Source organism: Plectropomus leopardus, chromosome 14 (assembly GCF_026936395.1).
Source record: "Plectropomus leopardus strain MGB_pleo_1.0 chromosome 14, ASM2693639v1, whole genome shotgun sequence".
Lineage (NCBI taxonomy): Eukaryota > Metazoa > Chordata > Actinopteri > Perciformes > Serranidae > Plectropomus > Plectropomus leopardus.
Window position 1 is genome coordinate 17,269,558 of NC_142189.1, and position 20,018 is coordinate 17,289,575.

The following is a 20,018-nucleotide window of genomic DNA, read 5'->3' on the forward strand; positions in this document are numbered from 1 at the left end:
ACCAGTATAGTAGCAAAAAACTCAGTTTGAGACTTAATACAAAATTTTAGAAAATGTAAGTGTGCTCCAGGACCTCTGCACTTACACCCATATGGCTGATATGCTGCCGGTGTTGTTGCATCAGCATCATGTCCATATATTGTATAATATGTTGATAACCTTTTTATTATTACAGGCCTACTTAACATAACTTAACTTAAAAAAACTTAAAAAAAAAAAAAATGTTTGACACATGTCCCAGTCTGGCCAAAAAAGGAAAAAGCCAAAATTGGGCTACTGATCTGTTGTGTCTACAGAGTGTAAAGATTTAAAAGTGCAGTTAACTTAATTTTTTTGACATTATTATTACGGGGAAAAACAAACAATGTCAAGAATTATTTCCATTATCAATTGATTTGCAGATATTTTTCATAATTAATATCAATCCTGAACAATGTCCCTAATCATTTCTCAGTGCCTTAAAAGCAAAACTGATTTTTTTTTTTTTTTGTTACTTGACAAATAAATTATCGGTTTAATAATTTCAGCCTTTTGCTTGCTTTTACTTTATTCTAGGATTAAGGCTAAATGCGAGACTGAGATGTGTTAATACATATTTATGAAAAAAAAAGCTTATCTTTGGCTTGCTGCTGTGTGCTAAATATAAAAACACTGCTGCACAACAAATCTTGGCCCGCTGCTGTCTGGATGAATGGAGCTAATTAAAATGAAGCATCTGAGTGCAACGTATACAGATTAGGGAGAGAAAAACAGAGGCAAGTAAGGCGACACATAAAATGAGACGGCGAAGGAAGAGAGGGCTGAACTTACGGGATATGAGGTCGAAGCTTCTCTTCTCCTCAGGATTGTGTTTCACCTGGCAGGTGAGCAGGTTGAGTTTAGCTGGCGGCCGGTTAGCCTGCCAGAGAGAGAGATGAAGAACAGAGAGAGAGGGGGGGGGGTGGAGGGTATTAACAACAACATAAATGAGTGAGAGTGTTTTGTTTAACCATATCTGAGTGCTGCTGCAGCCAAATGAAACATCTGATAAGCTGCTACGTGTGAGACGAACTGCGTAACTGAGAGGAGTTGACCCGGCCAGAGCTAAATCTTTATAAGGGAACAAACAGAGTTCAAGTTAAAAGAGGCTGAGCTGAGGCGGCAATGTGAGGAAAATGTTAAATCAACTCTGCTGCTTTCTGGTAATATATTCGTGGTAAACGAGTGAAGATAATGACCAGCTGGGAGAAGGACGCTGAATCTGCCAAGTGTGCGACCAAATGAGGCAGGTATCGACGTCTGTTCATATTTGTATGAATCTAAGTGTGGAATTGGTTTACGTTAGAACAAACATACTGTGTTATTGTTTACTTACAGTGCCGTGTGAGATGGTGAGGTATCCGTTCTTCGCCGTGCATTTTCTCTTCTGCCACACTTTTCTCAACCTGTGACATGGAACACAGGGGTTAGTCAGTCAGTGAACTCAATGAGCAGACACTTGAGATTAAATATTTAATATGATCACGTTATAATACAGAACACATGCATTAGTTATGACACACAGGCTGAGCAGTGTTTTCATATCTCTGATAAAACAAAAAAGCCGCATCCTTAATGTCAGACCTGAAACAATAAGCTCATTAATTGACGAGTTGAGTCACAGAACAGGAATCTGCAACTATTTTAATGATTCATATTTTATTATGTAATTTTTCAAAAGAAAAGAAATACCAAAAACTTTCTCCAATAAGAGGATCTGCTGCTTTTTTTCTGTTTTATATTATTGTTGACTGAAAATCTTTGGAATTTGGACAAATAAAAGAAGCAATTTGAAGACATCCCCTTGGGTTCTGGGACACTGTGATGGGCACAGTGTGGTCAAATGAGAATTTTTTAAAGAAAATTATTGTACAGTTGCAATAGGCAAAATCTTTGTTCACTTTCTTGTATGAAAAAGGTTATTTAATATATTTATTGCAATTTTAAAACTTAGTAAAAAAGAAAAACCCACTAATATAACAATTCTTTTCAGTAAATGTATTTTTCTTAACCTTTAGCAGTGTTGTAGTACACAGGTTTGGTCTTGCTCTCAAGACCACTTTTTAAATGTGTTTGTCTCGTCTCTGACTCGACCATATTTTTTCCCGATCTTGTCTCAGTCTTATACAAAGAGTCAGGATTATATTTCAAGTGCATTCAAGACTGCAACTGCATGGATATCACTAAACTGAAGAATGAAAGAAGAAAGTTAAATAAAGGTGGTTAAGTTGATTTGAGCTACTTGGTATTTGTATTTGTTTGCACACAGTAAAAAAAGGGCACATAATACACACTGATACACACACAGTATATGACAGTAAACAAGATGCATGAGGAGAAATCTTAATTTGTATTCTCTGCCTGTTTTTTTAGAGTAATTTAAGGAGTGCCTGTAGTTTGCATGTTCAACATTTTACCATAAGTGTGTCATGCAGTGTGGAATTGCATTGGTCTGGTTATGGTCTTGACTTGGCCTTGTTCTTGTCTTGGTCTCGAGTCACCCTGGTTCTGGTTATGACTTAGTGTCAGTTTAGGTGGTTTTCACTACACCACTGACCCACAGTACCACACTTGATCTTCTGGAGATATTTTAAAAACTCACCCGTCACTTTTCTTGTAAAGGTACCCGCTGCGCTCTGTGCCGTGCTCCTTGTTACCCTGCGGCTGGTGCAGGCTGTAGGTGGTGCTCTGCCGCACCTGTGAATCCTGGAAAAATACACACAAACAGAGACAAGCAGTCAGAGCCTTTTCACAAAAATAAGACACTAAACAGAAAGCAGGTGCTGCACGTAGGATTTGCAAATGCAAATTGCAGTCAAGGAGGAGCCACTGAAGCGTTAAATGGCTCAGATTTACTCTGTGCTTCTGAGTCTTCTGCTCCTCTGAGAATTTGGAGGCAGGTATGAAAAACAAAAGAAGAGTGCTGCGCTGAGCTTGAATGATTTCGTACACATGGGAATGAGAAAATAAGAGGAGCTCTTACACCTTTGAATCAGAATCTGCAAAAGCAAGTGGCAAAAAGCTGCCATTTTTCCAATTCTGAATGCATCACAAGACAAATCACATTTGATTTAAGCCTGGATGCCGTTTTAACACATTTAACCTTAACTGGATTAAACTTAACTTAAGTTGTCTTTTGGAGATTCAAGTTTGACTGCAATGTAAAAACACGTAACCATAAAAAAGAAACAAAACAAACAAAGCAAAGATTTTTGTATGAATTATGCCATTTCCTGTCTGTAAACACGACGGGAAACAGAAAGGATGACTCCTGAAGGCCGGTGTTGACTGCACTTTAATCACTTTATTGGTGTGTGCCATTATCAGCAGGCAAACACACGGCCAACAGGATAATCTTCGAGGAGCAGGAATGCAGCTCGAGCTTTTCTCATCGAAAAGTCATTTAAAATAAAAAAGCACAACTAATATAAACCAAAACACTGAAACACTGCAATTACGTAGATTTGAACAAAACCATATGCTGCTGTTTAAAAAAAGACACATAAAACACAATTAATCTAACACTACAACAGAAGCAACACCACAATGAAAACAGGATGCAAACAACGACAATTTTTTTTTTCCCGCAAGAAATCCACTTACTCTCCTAGACTTGTTTCACAACACATGGAGGCAGCGAAGGAAAGAAGAAAACAATCTTTAGGTGAAACCAGGAGCTGCAGCATATTTAATGGTTCTCTGAGCACAGGGCTAGGGCCAGTTAAAAATTACATCTACCTATTTACATGGTGGAGACTATGGACTATAGGAATGCATGTATGAAACAAATGCAAAACACTTCAGCTTTTTAAAGACAGACTGAAGATCCATTTCCAACCATTTAAACAATGTGAAATTTACATTAGTGTCTGAGAAGAGCTAAAGGTTTCAGAGGTTCAGGATGTTCTTCATCTGATATTAAGATTAAGATGAAGAGATGAAGAGAACGTAAGAGAATTAAGATTAAAATGTGATGTTTGACCGACATGTTCTTTGACATTGAAAGGTCATAATGGACCCTCAGCGCTGTGTGTGTATTTGTGTGTTACCTCTTTTTGCTCCACCTGCAGCGCCGACTTGAGAACGTCTCGTAACTGAGTCAGCTGTTTCCTCTCCTCATCCTGCACCTGCTTTATCTGTTGTAAAGGGAAGATCGAGAAAACAGGAGAAAAAGAACAGAGGAGACACATGATGGTATTTATATGATATAAATGTCACTTGAAGAAAAGACGAAACCAGAGCAGCTGTTTTTCTCACCGTGTGCAGATCTGTGGCCAGTTTTTCTATGGAAGGTTTCAAGTTGTCCACAGCTTTCAGACCATCCTGAAAGAAACTAAACAGGAAGTATATACATTTAACATAACACCGACAAAGTCCGCCACAAAATGGGTCTGCATTTACAATGGGGGAAATACTTAAAATATTCGGCGTGTTCGCACGGTTTCTCACACATTCATTTGTGGCGGCCCGCCATGATCACAACATCTGCAACCACGTATTGATTTTATATTTCTGGAGCTGGACCGCTCATTAGAAGTGCTGTTGGAATATTGTGCCATTATTTATTGCACCACACTCCTGGAGCGCAGAGCGACTCTGGACACAAAGGGAGCTGCAGAATGCCAGGTGCAGCAAAAGTCAAACTTAACCGTTCATTGGGCTGGATCTAAAGAACTGAAATCACTCGCCTCTGCAGCAGCTTCTCCGCTCACCCATCGATCTGATTTGATCAGCTCTAAACAGATCGACAGATCAATTGTCCACAATGTGACTCAAAATTCAAAAACTGCGGCTGGAGAGAAAAAGAACTCATGAAAAGTTTCCCCTGGTCTGTTTTTGTGGACCTACAGTAGCGTTAGAGTTTAGAGAGGGCTCACAGAGTAAAAAGAAAAAAAAGAACACAACCAAGATACAACGCCTGAAGCTGGTATGGCAGACAAGAGCTTCTCCACCACACATTGGATATATATTATTCACATACCATACATTTTTCCTGTGTTATTTTAAAATTGTTTGTATCTGTGAGGTTTCATTGAGCTTATACCAATGTTTTCTATAAATTTAATGTGAATAGCTGCATTGGATATATGTTTAATGAAAAAAATGTGTTGAAAACATATTTCCCCCACTGTATTTGCGAGTGCCTTAAACTGTATAAACTGAGACTTTTCAGGTCAAAAACAAGATTGGATAATCACAAATCAAAGGAAAAAAAATGCCCTGAACACATTTCCCTGAAGGATCTGTTTGTCTTACTTGCACTGTGCATGGAAGTACTTGATGAGGTTCTGCAGCAGGTCCACCCCCTTCTTGATTTTGATCTCATTGACTTTGAGGAGATACTGTAAACAAATTGAACACAGATTTAGTCAGACGTGGGGGAAGCCAGGTTCAGTCTGAGGGGAAAGGAAACTAGGGCTTCATTTTAAACATACACATCCCTTTCATCTCATCTCCAGGCTCCTCAAAGTAAAAGTTTTCATCTTTCAAGTACAACATCAAAGAAGTACAGGCCGCGCAAACATGCTATATGTAATCCGAGGTTTGTATTCCAAAAGGATATAAAAACATTCTGAAATATGCAACTGTTATATAAGTTTGACTCTCCATTGGAGAAACTAATCAGTAGAAAGTTAATTTTTCCAAACCTCTACTCCCTGTTAGATGTACTGTCAACTGTGTGCAATCATTTTCTAAGTTTAATTTTTAACATTTTATGGTGCATATATTTTAATTTAGAATCAAACTTTTGCTATGAATGACTTCTTTAGTGAATGTATTTCAACAAACTGTTAAAACTGTGCCTGAATCATTTGTCGGACCAACCTCACACATCTGCAACTGGAAGAATCTCCTCTCCTTCTCCATCTCCTCAGCGATCTCCGCCCCGCTGATTTCCGTCCTGATCATCCCGTGTTGTCTGGCGTGCTCCTTCTTCTCCTTCTCTATCTTGGTGCTGGCAGGAAGTGACATCACAAGGGTCAAAGAACACACAGCACATCGATGACACTGTCGTAAACGTGGAAGAAAAAATATGAGCCATTGTGTAAAATCAGCCCTTCTGCTGTCCGACAAATAAAGGAAGTCTTTGATTTCTACTGATGAAATGGTTATGGGTTAGAAGTGGTCATTTTTTAGCTATAATGTTAGAAATGACCAGGATTTGGAGGGTTTATAATGTAACAGTAACTTCAGTTACAATTGCACTTATTTTGACAGATATTGCAATTGCGGTATGAGCTGAGATTTAAGTGAAAATGGCCATTTTTGCTTTTCAATTTAACTTAGAAAAATTATGGTGACAATGTGTTTTTGCCAGGGTATTAACCAAACAAGCATGTTCGTTACATCTGAAAAATGATTAGTAGGCTGGGACATCCCTGTAGCACCACAGCGCTTCTTTGATAATGGCTTGGTGTGACATATTTTACCGTCATCAAAATAAATAAATAAATATCACCATTTCAATAACATTTCGTTAAATTGTGCAGCCCTAGCAGATACTCAAGGTTGTAGTATCAATATCAGTATTGGTCATATTGCGTTCTCCCTAGACACGTTTTCTGTTGATTTCCCTACCAGGCAACAGAACTAAAGAAGCCTCTCAGATGCAGAAAAACACTCATTTCCAGATGTACATTTGCACATCTGGCTAAATGCACTGGTGCTGCACTGATTCCACTTCTATCTATGCTGTTTGAACTTCTTAAATTGTCAAGAGGAGGTTAAACTGCACTAAGCTCATCAGTGAATTTGGAGAACATCCAAAAACACTTGTTTCTTGCTGTTTCTCACTGATGACGGCAACTGGAAACGGTACATAAAGCAGAAAAAGTTAAAAAGCAGATGTAAGCCAGTAGGAATTTACAGTCACTGTCTGTTATAATTTGGCTATTATGTGTAGGTATTATCATGCAGGGATGATTAAGTTAAGTATGGGTTAAGGGTTTTAAAAGGTAGAGAGTGAGTAAATGAGATTAGTAGCTTAGATTACCTGCAAATCAGTTTTCAGGGCTGATTTTGCACAAATACCATAAACTGTGCATACAGTAGTTCGAACAGGCAACCATGAAAACAAAAACACACACACAAACGGAGGGGAGGCACCAGACCATGCAACAGGGCATTCTTCTCCATATGCTGTTTATCTGACAGCATATTCCCCACAAAAGGATGCAGCAGTTTGTTCCCTCTCAGAGAGACAGGATGAGGGCGTCAATGTACGCAAGCTGTTCGAGAGCTGTTCAGCCTGGTTCATGTGCATCAAGACAGACTTCGCTGCCTCATGTTCAACTGTATTATCTGTTTAATCTGCAGCTAGGCTCGGTACAATATATGACGAAAACAAATAAGTACAAAAAACTTCATTCCACAACTCAGCTGTAAAGATCAGAGTGGTGTTACTGCATGAGCCATCTTTTAAAACGTATTCAATGTAAAACTACACACTAGTCTTTAAGGAATACTTTGATGTTTTTGGGGAATACACATTTTTGCTTTCTTGCCAAGAGTTAGATGAGAGCCACAAATTGATGTCTTTAAAGTTTGGTTTTTACAGTGATGAAATAAACAAGATATAGCATGTTTATCAGTGAGTTTTAGCTGCGCAGGAAAGAGGATTTTATTGACTTTTGACACACAGAGGCTTGTTGTTTCCCCCTAAAACTCACTATCTGCTCGCTGTAGCTTCATATCTAACAAACAAATGCAAGCGGTAACAATTTCTAAGGCTCCATGTCCACCAAAGTGTTTTTCCCAGCTAAAAAACACCAGGCACTCCTTAGGAAATGCCCAGCTGTGAGCGCTTGAGAGCAACTCAGAGGCACAGCTTTTTTCAGTTGATAATGCTACAAGGTAAAGTACTTACTCTAGATGAAGGGAAAGACCTGCTTGTCTGTGTGGGTTCATAAGAGAAGAAGCATAAGTATAATTATGGCATATAAACATATTTCACCTCCATTATTGATGTTATTAAGAACTTGTAGGCTACATGTAAGATGTGACAGTTGGTCATTGTAGTAGGCCAGTTGTCCCACTTCATCTCTATTGTTGTTTGACTGCTGGATAAAAAGTGACAAATGGCCAAAGTTGAACATTTTTCAATTCTCGGCACAAAGAAAAAAAAACAACCAAATGTACACCACAGAAAAGATGCTCCGCACCTTGTCACGCTGCTGACTTTTGTAGCGTAGTGTAATTACGGCGGGCTCCCATTGCTAAGAATTTTTCAAACACGCTAGCCTCTAGAAAAAAAATGCTTCAGTGGACAAAAACCCTTATCTAACTTTTTAGCAAGAAAGCAAATCAGTGTATTATTCAAAATATCAAACTATTTCTTTAACACTGCTTCACAACTGCTCCCTTAATTATATGATTCATGGTGTTGCACCACTTTCAAAAGGAAACAAAAAAAATCTTCCTCTGTATTACTGCTGTTGCACAATATCTAGTGTGCTGTGCCATCCAGTAAGTGCATAAAGGCTATGTGATACGCTGTTATGTTGCTAACTTTGACTTGAGGTTTGTTTGTTTAATGAAATCAACTGTGAGCAGTTTTTCTTGCTTCTATTCCAAAAAAAATTACAAAAGGTATTAGACATGATTAGAAAACTGGCAGAATTAACCTTTAAGACAGAAATAGTAAGATAAGTTCAGACAGCTTTTACTTTTGGTCATAAATTTGCCATTTTGTGAGTGTGAACAAGCCAAATTTCATTTCATTAAGAGAGCACACTGCTGGCCTTTGTCAGCACATGAATCTTCAGCCCTAACAGCGTTACAGCATCATCATGGCTGCGACTAATAGAGAGACACATGTTTGCCAGGCTGTTTGGCCGCCAGCCAAACTGACAGTTGTTCAGCTGATGATCGTGCGGAGAATCCAGTCACTTTCAATGCTGTCAGTTCAGGAGGTGATTCATCAATAATTAGGAAATAAAGACAGAAGACACTGGTGTTTCTGAAGATACACTCTGCGTTCAAATTTAGCAAAGATTTGTCTGGTAAAGTCACTTTTCCTGAATTAACAGCATTCAAAGTAAGACAACTCCTGACCTGGAGACTGAAAACACAATTCAAACTCGGGTGTCGGATGCAAAGAGCTTTCAAATGAAAAAATCAGGAATCAATGCTGTGCTGCGATCATTTATCTCTTTGTGTCTGCGCATATCAAAACAGCCGACAGCAGAGAGATCAGAGACAATCAGAGGATGTTTGATAAAGAAGAGAGAAGTGAGATACATTAGGGGTGATTTTCCAATCAGGCAGAAAACTGGACTCTATTGACGGCCTCTTTTCGCCATCAATAGAGTCAAATCATGAGAAAAGTTGGGACGGTCAGAAACAGTCACATAGCATCCGGCTGAGCTCTCGATTTCAGTACAAAGCCCGTACTGTCTGATCGAAACGGTTGGGAGAGGAGATGTTATTACCCTTTCAGTAAAGAATGTCCTTTGCAGCTTGTAAAATATATGAAAGTGCTATAAAAAGTCATGTGGGCTCTGCATGCACATTCACAATGGTGTGTCAGTGGAAACGGTGTCTCAGTGTGGAGGTGGAGAGGTGATGGTGAGACTGGTTATTCACATTATCAGGAATGTGTTGACAGATTATCACGGGGGGAGGTTAGAGGGGGAGAGTGGTTAGTCAAGACAAGTTAGACAGACAAGACGCACACTCCACATTTTAATTTAACACTGAACTGACACATGAAGCACGTGAAGACTGGTTTGAACTGATAGATCTAAACTAGTGATGACTGTCTAATCACAAGGTTTTAAGCATTGCTCAGCATTCTGCACAATTTTAACCAAGTAACTAACAGTCTGGTTTTATTTATGAAAAATACATGTTGAGTGTGCATGTAAGGTTTCTTACACTTTTGTTTCGTAGTCCTTCCAGGCTTTGTCAAAAGGCTTTTTCAGATCCTGTGAATAATGAGCAGAAAGCAAAATTAGACAGGAATATTGGGCTGCAATGGGGCAGGGCGACTGGGAGAATAAACATACTACAAGTACATTGCGGGATGTTTTTTGGGGGGGCGATTTTGACTCAAAAGAATGACTTGAGGCCTTTGCACAAGTTTGCCTTTTTTTTTTTGCAAAAATGTGTCAATCAAGTTTTTACACTGACTCCGAAACTGAAGTCCATCATTTAAGTTTCCAGAACGGGTTAACCCTTTGAATCCTGGAGCAACATCCCTTTTCTCGTGCTGCCTTTCACAAGTATTCAAACTTCTGAACAATGAGCAAATATGTGCAGTTTCTTTCAAAGACACGGGCAATTTTAGTTGGCAGGCATATATGAAGGGATGAGAGAGAGAGACTGAACACAGGGATAAAACAAAAAACGTAGGTGATGGTAAACTAAATGTCACACATTGACACAAATTAGAGCAACATTATGTTGTCAGCTACAGAAAATACGTTTTCCATTATGTTACATTATGTGAACACCACATGATTACAATAACCAGGAATCCCAAAAATGTCACCATCATGATCACTGTCACTGCTTACTAACTGACACCATGCTCAAAAAAATACTCTTATTTCTCAACCACTAATGAGCAAAGCTTCTGTATTTGTGTGTGCATGTGTGTGTGTGTGTGTGTTTGCAGGTGTGTGTTTCATCACAATGTAAATCAGTGAGTTGAATCATTCGCCTCACAGATGCGGAGCGGCCCACAGCTGTGTCAGCAGGGAGCTGGGCGAGGTTACTCTGGAGGACTTTTTGGGAAGGCAGGAGCACAGTGAAATTGTTTTTGGCATTCGTAACACGATTCCGCCAGTCACACCGACAACAGGCAACGCTGATTTCTCATCGTCATGGGTGTGCTTTCAGCAGCTGCTTGAGCAACGCGCTTGATTAAACAGCATCCTGAACGCTGCGCGCTGCTGATTAAACAGCGATTATGACAAACAAAAGCAGACATTACTGAGTGCAATTGGCCATGTCATTCCCTAAAAAATACAATTCAACTAAATTAATTGTTGTCTTATACAAGAGCAAGAAAATCTGCTCAACAGCATGCAGAAGTAACGACAAATAACTGAGAGAATTATGCTACATTTATGTTCTGTCAACAACTACAGTAAGCACCTTAACCAGCACGCATACCTGGCATACTGTGCATTTTTGCATTGCATTTCATGAATGTGAAGCACACATATTTCTGTTTTTGGCTTAATGCTTTAGTGCATTATTAGAGCTCCAGAGAGGACTGTGATCCCGCTGTTGTCGACCTCCACTTCAACAGCAGAGGAGTGGCAGGCTCAACCTGTCAGCCCACAGGATCACGGTCTGGTTCACTGGACCAAGCCAAGCAGCACTCAGCCATTCAGCCAAACAGCTCAAGGGCCGAAACCACCAGAGGAAAGAGGGCATAAAAGACTATAAAAACACTGAAAGACGGAGCCTGCGAAGAGAAAAAGCCAAAGCAATAGTGGAAGCAGCTAAAAGAATGTACTGCAGGTCAAGAGAGAGCCAGAGAGAAAAGAGAGGGTGAACGGAAGGAAATGTCAGAGCCACAGAGAGACGAGAAAAATGGTAACAAAGGCTAAAAATATCAAAATCCGGCATCGCTGGGCAGGGAATGGCTGTGCAGAATAGGCTGAAGCACGGGCAGATCACTCCCTGAGAGAGCAGCAAGCTCCAAGTGCCCTCATTCCCAGTCTGACTGGATCCAGAGGACAGAGGAGGAATGTCATGCCCTTGTGAGGGGCCTCTTTTAGCAAATTTATCACCTCTTCCTACCTACGACCACACATGTCCAGGAATAGCAGTTCCTGTCACACATTCCTCACACCTTTTCCCAGGAATGAATGTACAACCTGGTCCGCAGCAATGAAGAATTTAATACTGTAAAACAACATGAACAATGAACATTTTTGGCTTAATGCGCCTCAGAGCAACTTTTATAGGAATGAACGGGGCCCTGTCTTGAACGATGGATCCAGTTTTCTTAATACATCCAAGGTTGCTGCCTTGTGATTGTCACAAGTAGCTGCCACAACAGTGTCCTCGGGTTGTGAGTGAGAGCAACCCCTTGCTCCTTCACAGGTCCACCCACTCTTTCAAATAGGGGAGAGGCTGTCCACTTTTTGGATACAGTCCATGGTTTATGCAAAGTTGGCCACCATTACATTTTCATTAAATGTCCTTTTTTCATGCAAACTACCTTTGTCATCACTAGGACACAGACACTGTAGAAATCTAGACACCGCTACAATAAACAAACAAAAAAACAACCAAACCATTCACACACGTTGATGTTTTTAAAGTTGTTGAGGGCCTTGGAGCCCTTCACTGACTCTGGGGTGTCTGACTGTTAAGATACTGCGAGAGCAAGACCTTGATGATGTTTAAGCTACAATGATAGACACATCTGTGTGACGTAAAGTGCCGTAAAAGGCTGAAAGACTTTACAGATGATGTGAGAAGATGATGAGAAGATGTTACATTATGTTGTTTGTGTGTCTTTGTCCATGTTCGTGCTGTACCAAGAGCTTGTCAGATAAGATAAGATATATAATCTACTGTGGCTCATCAAATTTATTTTATTATTCATCAAGATGAAGTTTGACTTGCAACCGCACTTTTCCTGTCCAGCCCTACATCATGTGCTGTCACACAATCCTGCACTAGAAGTAGACAAAGTAAGACAAAGCCCTTTGTCATAGTTTGGGTGGACTAACCCTTTAATCTTACTTGTTTGTAAATCTTTGGTTCAGTAACTTTAAAAACTCCTGCTGCTGATCATGATGATGTTTCAGTTGATAGAGTGCATATTGTGCAAACTAATGAGGAAAAGCCTCGATTGGCAATCTGCTCTTATCTGAAATCTCCAACAGCGAGGATGCGTGGGTGTTTCGGGTTTTCATGACCCACTGAATAACAATGAGAGAGGGTGCAGGAGTGCCGGGTCCCCCTGCTCACACTCCTTAGTTACACAAACACAGATTCTGCAGCAACTATCCAGACACTGTAACTGAATGGTGATGAACTGATATGACTCATAGTGAGCTAAAAACACAGACTGGTCAATGAGGAGAGGACGCTGGCATGAGGTCATGCCGGCGTCCACTCTCAAAGTCCGCTGTTAGCAGAAAGGTCTTGTGGACTCAGCTCTTTCACTTTTCCACTGAGTGTGTGTTTATCTTCAGTGAAAACACTACTAGGTCTTCCAGGGACCCCACCCCATCATTTTCTGCTTGTGCTGCACTTACCAAGCTGTATTCTGAGTAAAGACTATTTCAGTTCAATATTTCTGTCAAACAAAAAGCTTTTAACTTAACAGAATAATTTACCTGCTTATAAAATGCCAATTTCTCCTGTGGTGAAATGGTGATTGAGGTACATGAGGTGGAAAATGGTGGATTTTTTAGTGGAGTAACAGCAGTGACAGGTTGCTAGGTGGTAGCCCTCTCATCACAGAGCCATTAGTGGCGGCCTCCCTCGGGGTTAGTTCATCGCACTCATTGCCAAAGACAGCACTGGCAGAATATTAACAAGCTCCGAGCAAACAGCAACCACCAGAAAGCCATTAAGTCCCGAGTTAAATCAAATAAAAGACTGGTGGCTATTATAACTGCCACACAGCTGCAGTAATTGTGGAGCATTTTAGGAGACCAGATTGCACATTTTATGCACTGAAAGAAAATGAAGATTGACATCTTCAGGGGTTATTTCCTCTATACAACTATTTCAAGGAGATACTTATGTTTTTTTCTGGCTGTTTTCATGCTTAAAAATATTTCTCTAGCTGCCCTTAGCTGACCTCAGTGTGCTCAGTCTCCCTGTTGCCGCCTTCAATGGAGAGATGGTAGGCTTAATTTTGCCTTTATTCATAATTTGCTGAATGTGTTGATTGGGTTACATTTATGTGAGGAGTTTTGAGACTCTGTTTACAGCATCTCATCCACAAAATTAATGCTGGGTTTCAGTGCTGGTGGAAAACTTCACAATTCTGTTCAGCGCGCTCGTGGAATTGTGAAAAAGTGGAAAATTGCTCAATGCATTTATTTGTGATCTTAACTCTTAACAATTCTGTCATGTCAGTAATAATTTCAAGTAAAAACTCCAAAACTGTATTCGCCAAACACAGAGGTCATGTGTGATATTAGCACTGTCTTGTGGACTCAGCTTTTTACAAAGATGCCAGTTAACTGGCATCTTTTATAATTTGGGGTGATATTCAGGTTTTTAGTTTTCTCCGCACGTCTTTTGTGCTTTTCCCCTGGTCGAGAATTACGGAGGCTGCATTAGAAATTATTAGTGAAACTTTTAAAGAGGAAAGCAAAACATTTTCACCTTTTCAATTCTTTTCCCATCTAGCGACTCAAAGTGGTATTATTGTTGATGCCAATGTCGCAAAGACTAGCAGGTTTTTCTCAGAGCTATCTACAGACAAGCGGCATCATCACCACACACAACATTGAAGAGAGAAGAAAAAACATGTTCACTGAAGAGGTCATTTTGTAACTATTAAGATAGTTATATCTAATTTGTTTTAAAATAAAATGTAAACTATCACAACTTGATTTTGACCATTGCTACAGACTGTTTGTCACAGATGACCTACATTCAACTGCTTTGAGAAATGCTTGTTCCGCCCTCTGCAATTTCCATTACTATTTTGAACAGTAATTTCAACTGCAAAATCACTCGTTTACTGTTAAAATACTCCTTTACTGTGGATAGCTAGCTCTGGACCTGGAAAAACAAACAGAGCAGTTCTCTTCCTGCTTTTGTTGTACAATGGTTGATACACTTCCTTTTGTGCGGGAAATCGTACCTGCAGGTAGGTAGAGCTGCATAGTGAAAGCTAGGCTAATAGCAAACCAATTTTAACGCAGCTTTTTGAAATTGTTGCAGCCATTTCAGTGTGCAGTCACCGTTAAAGTCAGAATTGAATGTTTAAACAAAAAAGTTATCTCCGGAGGTTTTACCACCAATTCAGGTACAATTTCTATATCACATGAGGTCCCCCTTCAATTTTTTTTGACATTTATACGCAGAAAAGACTATTAAAAAGCAAATACTATTAGCTTGATTAACTTCTTGTGAAAATATACTGCCATTTACTCTGGCTGTACTTTATGTCATACACACATTTTGTCTTATTTGTTGATCATGAAACACTCATTCGTCATCAATATTGAGACAGATTTTTCTCCACAGACAGACTTAAAATCCATCTCTCCTCCTCTCTAATGACATCCGTATCAACCCATTACTTCATCTTTCTCTCACTGCGGCCTAAACAGCCTTTCTCATAGGTCTGGACTTCTTCCTGCTTTCCTCTCTCCTAACAGGTACTTCCCCTGAGAGCGGACAGGATGAAGAAGTAGGATAATGACAGAGAAAGAGGGCGAAGGAGGAAGGGAGGGACGAGGGGACAGCCTTGGGCTGTGGAGGTGAGCATCAGGTTGGGAGTTGGGAGAGTAGCCATGGAGACATTTATGAGAGCACAAGTAAAAGTGTGTGTCGGAGGTATAAAATAACCAGCAGCTCATTACCCCCCATATCATTGGGGTAATGAGAATCATCAGAGGGCTAATGAGCAATAAGAGGCTGAGCATTACAAATGTGACTGACTGCCAGACTGGAGAGTGAGGGGGAGCGAGCGGCGGGGACAGAGAGACAGGGAGAGACAGACATTAAGAGAAAGAAACACAATCATGGAGGAGAAAAGCAGATAGAGGCTTAAAAGAAAACACTGCACTTGAGAGACACACAAAAGAGCAAGAGAGGAAAAGAAGAGGACAAATAGTTCAAAGGTCGAGAGAGAGCCGAGCGCCAGAGGGTCACGGGGACAACTGCCGTTCCTATGGCAACTGGCCTCATTAGAGAGCTGACTTAATCGCATCATACCTCGGTGGAAACTGCAGCCAATCATGTGCCTGGAGAGTGAAAGGTCACAGCCCGCCACGGACAGTAACGAGTGCTGATTGCATTACAGAGCTGCAGGAACTGTTAACAAGTGTCCGTCTGGGTTCAGTCCGGCCGGTGGACGCACATGACTGAGTGACTCACTAACTGCTGCGTATTGAACCTCAGTGCTTTTTTAGAGACTGAAATGTGTCCATAGCGTCGAGTATCAAAACACTGTCAAAAACTAAAAGCTCGTATTACATGTCAAGGCCAATTTTTCATACTGTTTACTCATTCTGTGATGAGAAAGTTACAAGTGTTGATCAAAATATTGTCAGTTTCTGGGGCTCCCAGGCCTATGGGTTTGAGTCACTATGTACGTCAAAGTCTGGGCAAGAAGAATTGTTGCATATCATCACCCGTCTTTCTCTCTCCTTGTTTCCTGCAGTCTCAACACTCTTGTAAAGGCATAACATATTCCAAAAATACTGTTAAAAAAACAAATGCTATTTACGTATGTATGTATTTTTAAGTTCTTGAGGGAAGTTCTTTAGTTTTTGAATGTCTTTATACAATATTTTAAGTTTGAGATGTCTGGATTTTTTTTGTTAAAAGAAAAGAAAGGGTTTTGGAAAAACACTTGAGTATAGAGCTTTAATCAGGCCTGACCCTACCTGAACCTGCACAATTTCTGTCCAAATCTAACTCCATGGCAGCACTTTTGAGTCTGATCTTGGTTAAAAAAAAACAAAAAAATTTGTTTCAGGTCGATGGCTGACATGTTTCCTTGATCCACTTCTCCTTCCTCTCCTCCTTCTGTTATTTCACTAGTTGACGGCTCTGCGTCTCACTCACAACAGGTTGGGCAGAACAGGCTGTGCTCACTCAGTGAGTCTCCGTGGCGGTCCGTGGTGATGCAGCATACAGAGAGATATCACTGCTCTCTGCTGCACGTTACACATATCATTCCCACTGCTGGGGAGGAGAAAGGAAACACTGCCAACCAAGTGTTCTTGCAGCCTCTGTCTCTCTCTCTTTCTGTTGTTTTCCATCCCCTTCTCAGACACACTCTCTCTCTTTCCTCTGGTTCTGCACTATATTGCTCTGCTGTTCCCTCACTCTTCCTCTTGCTCTATCACAGTCCCTCCCTCTTTTTCTCTCATTCTTCTTGAAAAAGTACAATGCCACTCCTGTCATTTATGCACAAGAACTGCCTGTTTTATTATTATTTTTTAAAATATTATATATAAAATATTGAGAAATTACAGCCCAGACTAGCCCACACGGAGTGTTGGGCCAAATGGGGCTCGGCCGGCTGAGATCTAGTATCGGCACCGGTATCCAAAAAATTCAAACAATATCAAGTCCCAAGAAGGACAAGCTTTCAAAGATTATTCAGATTTGGGTATAACTTTAAGAAATTCCACAAGCATTGGGTAGCTGGCATGTTGCTCAACTTGATCAGTTTTTGTTTTGTTTATACCTCAAAGAGTCAACTTGGGCTGAAAAACTTTTACAAAGTCTTTGGGAACAAGACATTACTGTTGGCCAACTCACCACTTGTTCTGAACCCCGTACTCACACCTTTTCATGGGTTCTGCTGAGCGATTACCAGCTCACACTGGATAATACATTATGTTGACTGATTTTAGACTCCATGCTGGGACTTTAACACATATTTTCATGCAGACAGTTTTGCACAACTTTCATCATATTGAGTTATTACAGGTATCATGCTAATGCTTTAGCACTCATCACTTATAAAAGGTAAAGTTCATGATTTTTACTTTTTAAGATTCATAAAGTCAGGTGTATTCTGGTAGCTATTTGATCAAATATCTGTCTGGTCTTGACTCAATTTTCACTTTTTATGGAAACATGGGAAAGTGGCCTGAGGCAAATCAGTAGCTTATCATTAACCTTGTTTAAGAGATAGCAGGATGTCAAAGTTGCTTCAAACCAGTTTGAACCAGCAGATTAAACTTCATCACATGATGAAACTTTTACAGCTCGCTGTAGTTGCTGTTATTTCAGGCTAAACTGTATTCATTTACTCATATAACACTTCCTGTGCGGTAGTAGAGAAACAAGAGACCATGCTGTTTTGTTGTCTTACCCCTTTGACTCCCTTCAGGTCTCCTTTCAGCAGGCTGTCCAGAGGAAAGGTGATGATGTTGTTCATGTTTTGGAACTGGAGGAGGGTGAGGAGAGAGACAGATAAGAGTTGAAGGGTTACATCAGAGGATTTAAACCTGCCAGAGACTTGACAGTCAGGGGCGCCGGACGCACTGAGATGTAATCCTGTTGGAGTGTTGTCTGTGTGCACGCTGTGTGTCCAACAGGAAAAGAGCTAAACAACAAAGGGAGGCACTCAGGTAAAAATGTATGCAAGTTTTCTTTTGTATCTTCAGTAAACAATGGGCGTTAAAAGGCTGAATGAGCTAAACGAGGTACAAAATTACTAGGAAATACCCATTACTAAAGCAGTGGGGGACAATGAGTTAATTATACTTGCACAATGTTGATCGGTGGAAGAGCAATGCGCACTAAAATGTCTAGCTTTAAGGAAACATCAGAAGGATTCAGCCATATCATTGAGCCTCAAACAGACTTAGACTCAGACATCGTCATGATATTAAAGGTCAGAGATTTTAGGGGACATGAAAATAAGAAAAACACATGTTTGAGTGGGGAAGGATTTAAAAAGACAAAAATGTAAAACAATCCATTATGAGACAAGTAACTCCTCTGTTTGGAAGCCACTGTGAGCTCCTGTGTGTGTGTAATGCATGTAATCTAGGAAGGTAGAGCTTACTAAAGCTTTGAGAGATTACATCTTCACATCCAGGTCAGCCTGCAGCTCATATTTCTTTAATATAAGGTGTTGAGATAACACTAATATTAAGTCTCGAGCTCCTGGTCTCCATGTGAGTCGATACAGTGTCCGAGGGAAAGCGACAGACCTCACATGATGACAGTGTCAGATTTTTCTAATAACGCTTTGGCCTCGGTACAAAACCTGGCTTTAACAGATCAGGTTGGATATGATCCATCCAGCAGATATTTGGTGTTGCAGTGGCTCTTTGGCCGTCTCAATGGAAAAACTAGAGCTAACTCCCCGAGGGATTTAAGCTCCAGTTGGACTCTGCATGTGCTTGATGTGTGAGTGTGTAACAGAACACACACAGTGACTCAAGGGGATAGAGACAATTAGGGAGAGGATGGAAATCTTTCTTTGTCCCAGAAGATTTAACCCCACTCCTCGACACAAACACACACTGCGCAGACTCACCAGGTTTTTGAAGAGTGCAGTGAGCTCCTTGGTGAAGACAGAGAACTTGAGGAAAGCTGAACCCAGATCAGGATCGTCTCTGTACACGCAGTTTTCTCCAAACTTCTCCAGTGCCTGAGTGTACTGCTCCTCGTTCTCGACATGGGCTGGAAAACACACAAACACACAGGTCAGATTTGACAGTAAGAATCAAACTAAGGGCTTTCAATCTCTGATTGGTAAAATTCAAAAATCAATCAGTAGTAATTAATAATGTATATTAGTGTTTCAGTGAGCAAAGATACACTTTTCCGGCTGATCGATCCTCCCATTACAGTTCAGGGTTTTCCCAGTATAGGACAGAGCTGCACTCCACTGACTGGGCAGTACAATGTGATCAAAGTTTTGTTGTCTATGATCCTGAAATCTCTGCCTCCATTAGCAGTAATTAGACACACACTCCTGCCCACCTTTTCCACTCTCACCTGTTTTTGCTTTTCAGTTCTGCTTGTTCTCTTAAGCGACATGAAACACACCATGGGTATGAGAATATTTTGATTATTCCTTTATTGGCGATTGTACTAGAGATGAAAACAACACCCACACAAAGGACAAGAGACTATGAAAAACGGGCGACAGCAATGGAAATATTAAGCAGAAGACAGACAGGAGGAAGAAAAGAAAAATCCACAGAGTCGGCCCCCAAATAAACAAACCCCCAGTCAGTTCCTCATCACGGGGAAGCCCATAAACCAGCCGTGACCGAAGTCTCCGATCGGCTTTAAAGCTGTGCTCATCTACCACGGGGTTAGGCTGAGATGATTCCACTTAATTCGCTCCACGCCAGACTGGGCAG

General features: G+C 40.5%; 1 protein-coding gene across 3 annotated transcripts in view; it reads right to left on the reverse strand.

Moving 5' to 3' along the window:
• asap2a (ArfGAP with SH3 domain, ankyrin repeat and PH domain 2a) overlaps positions 1-20,018 on the reverse strand; it is a 70,300-nt gene that overhangs the window by 17,110 nt on the left and 33,172 nt on the right. For all 3 annotated transcript variants that reach the window (XR_015778653.1, XM_042500530.2, XM_042500531.2), the window contains exons 3-12: positions 19,184-19,329; positions 18,008-18,082; positions 9,895-9,944; positions 5,845-5,974; positions 5,275-5,360; positions 4,276-4,351; positions 4,068-4,154; positions 2,621-2,724; positions 1,355-1,424; positions 811-898 (exon numbers count right to left, since the gene is read on the reverse strand). Coding sequence is in view for 2 of the 3 variants with exons in the window: in XM_042500530.2 (XP_042356464.1) it covers positions 811-898; positions 1,355-1,424; positions 2,621-2,724; positions 4,068-4,154; positions 4,276-4,351; positions 5,275-5,360; positions 5,845-5,974; positions 9,895-9,944; positions 18,008-18,082; positions 19,184-19,329 (912 nt within the window). In the remaining variant the exon portion in view is untranslated. The remainder of the gene's footprint in view (positions 1-810; positions 899-1,354; positions 1,425-2,620; positions 2,725-4,067; positions 4,155-4,275; positions 4,352-5,274; positions 5,361-5,844; positions 5,975-9,894; positions 9,945-18,007; positions 18,083-19,183; positions 19,330-20,018) is intronic.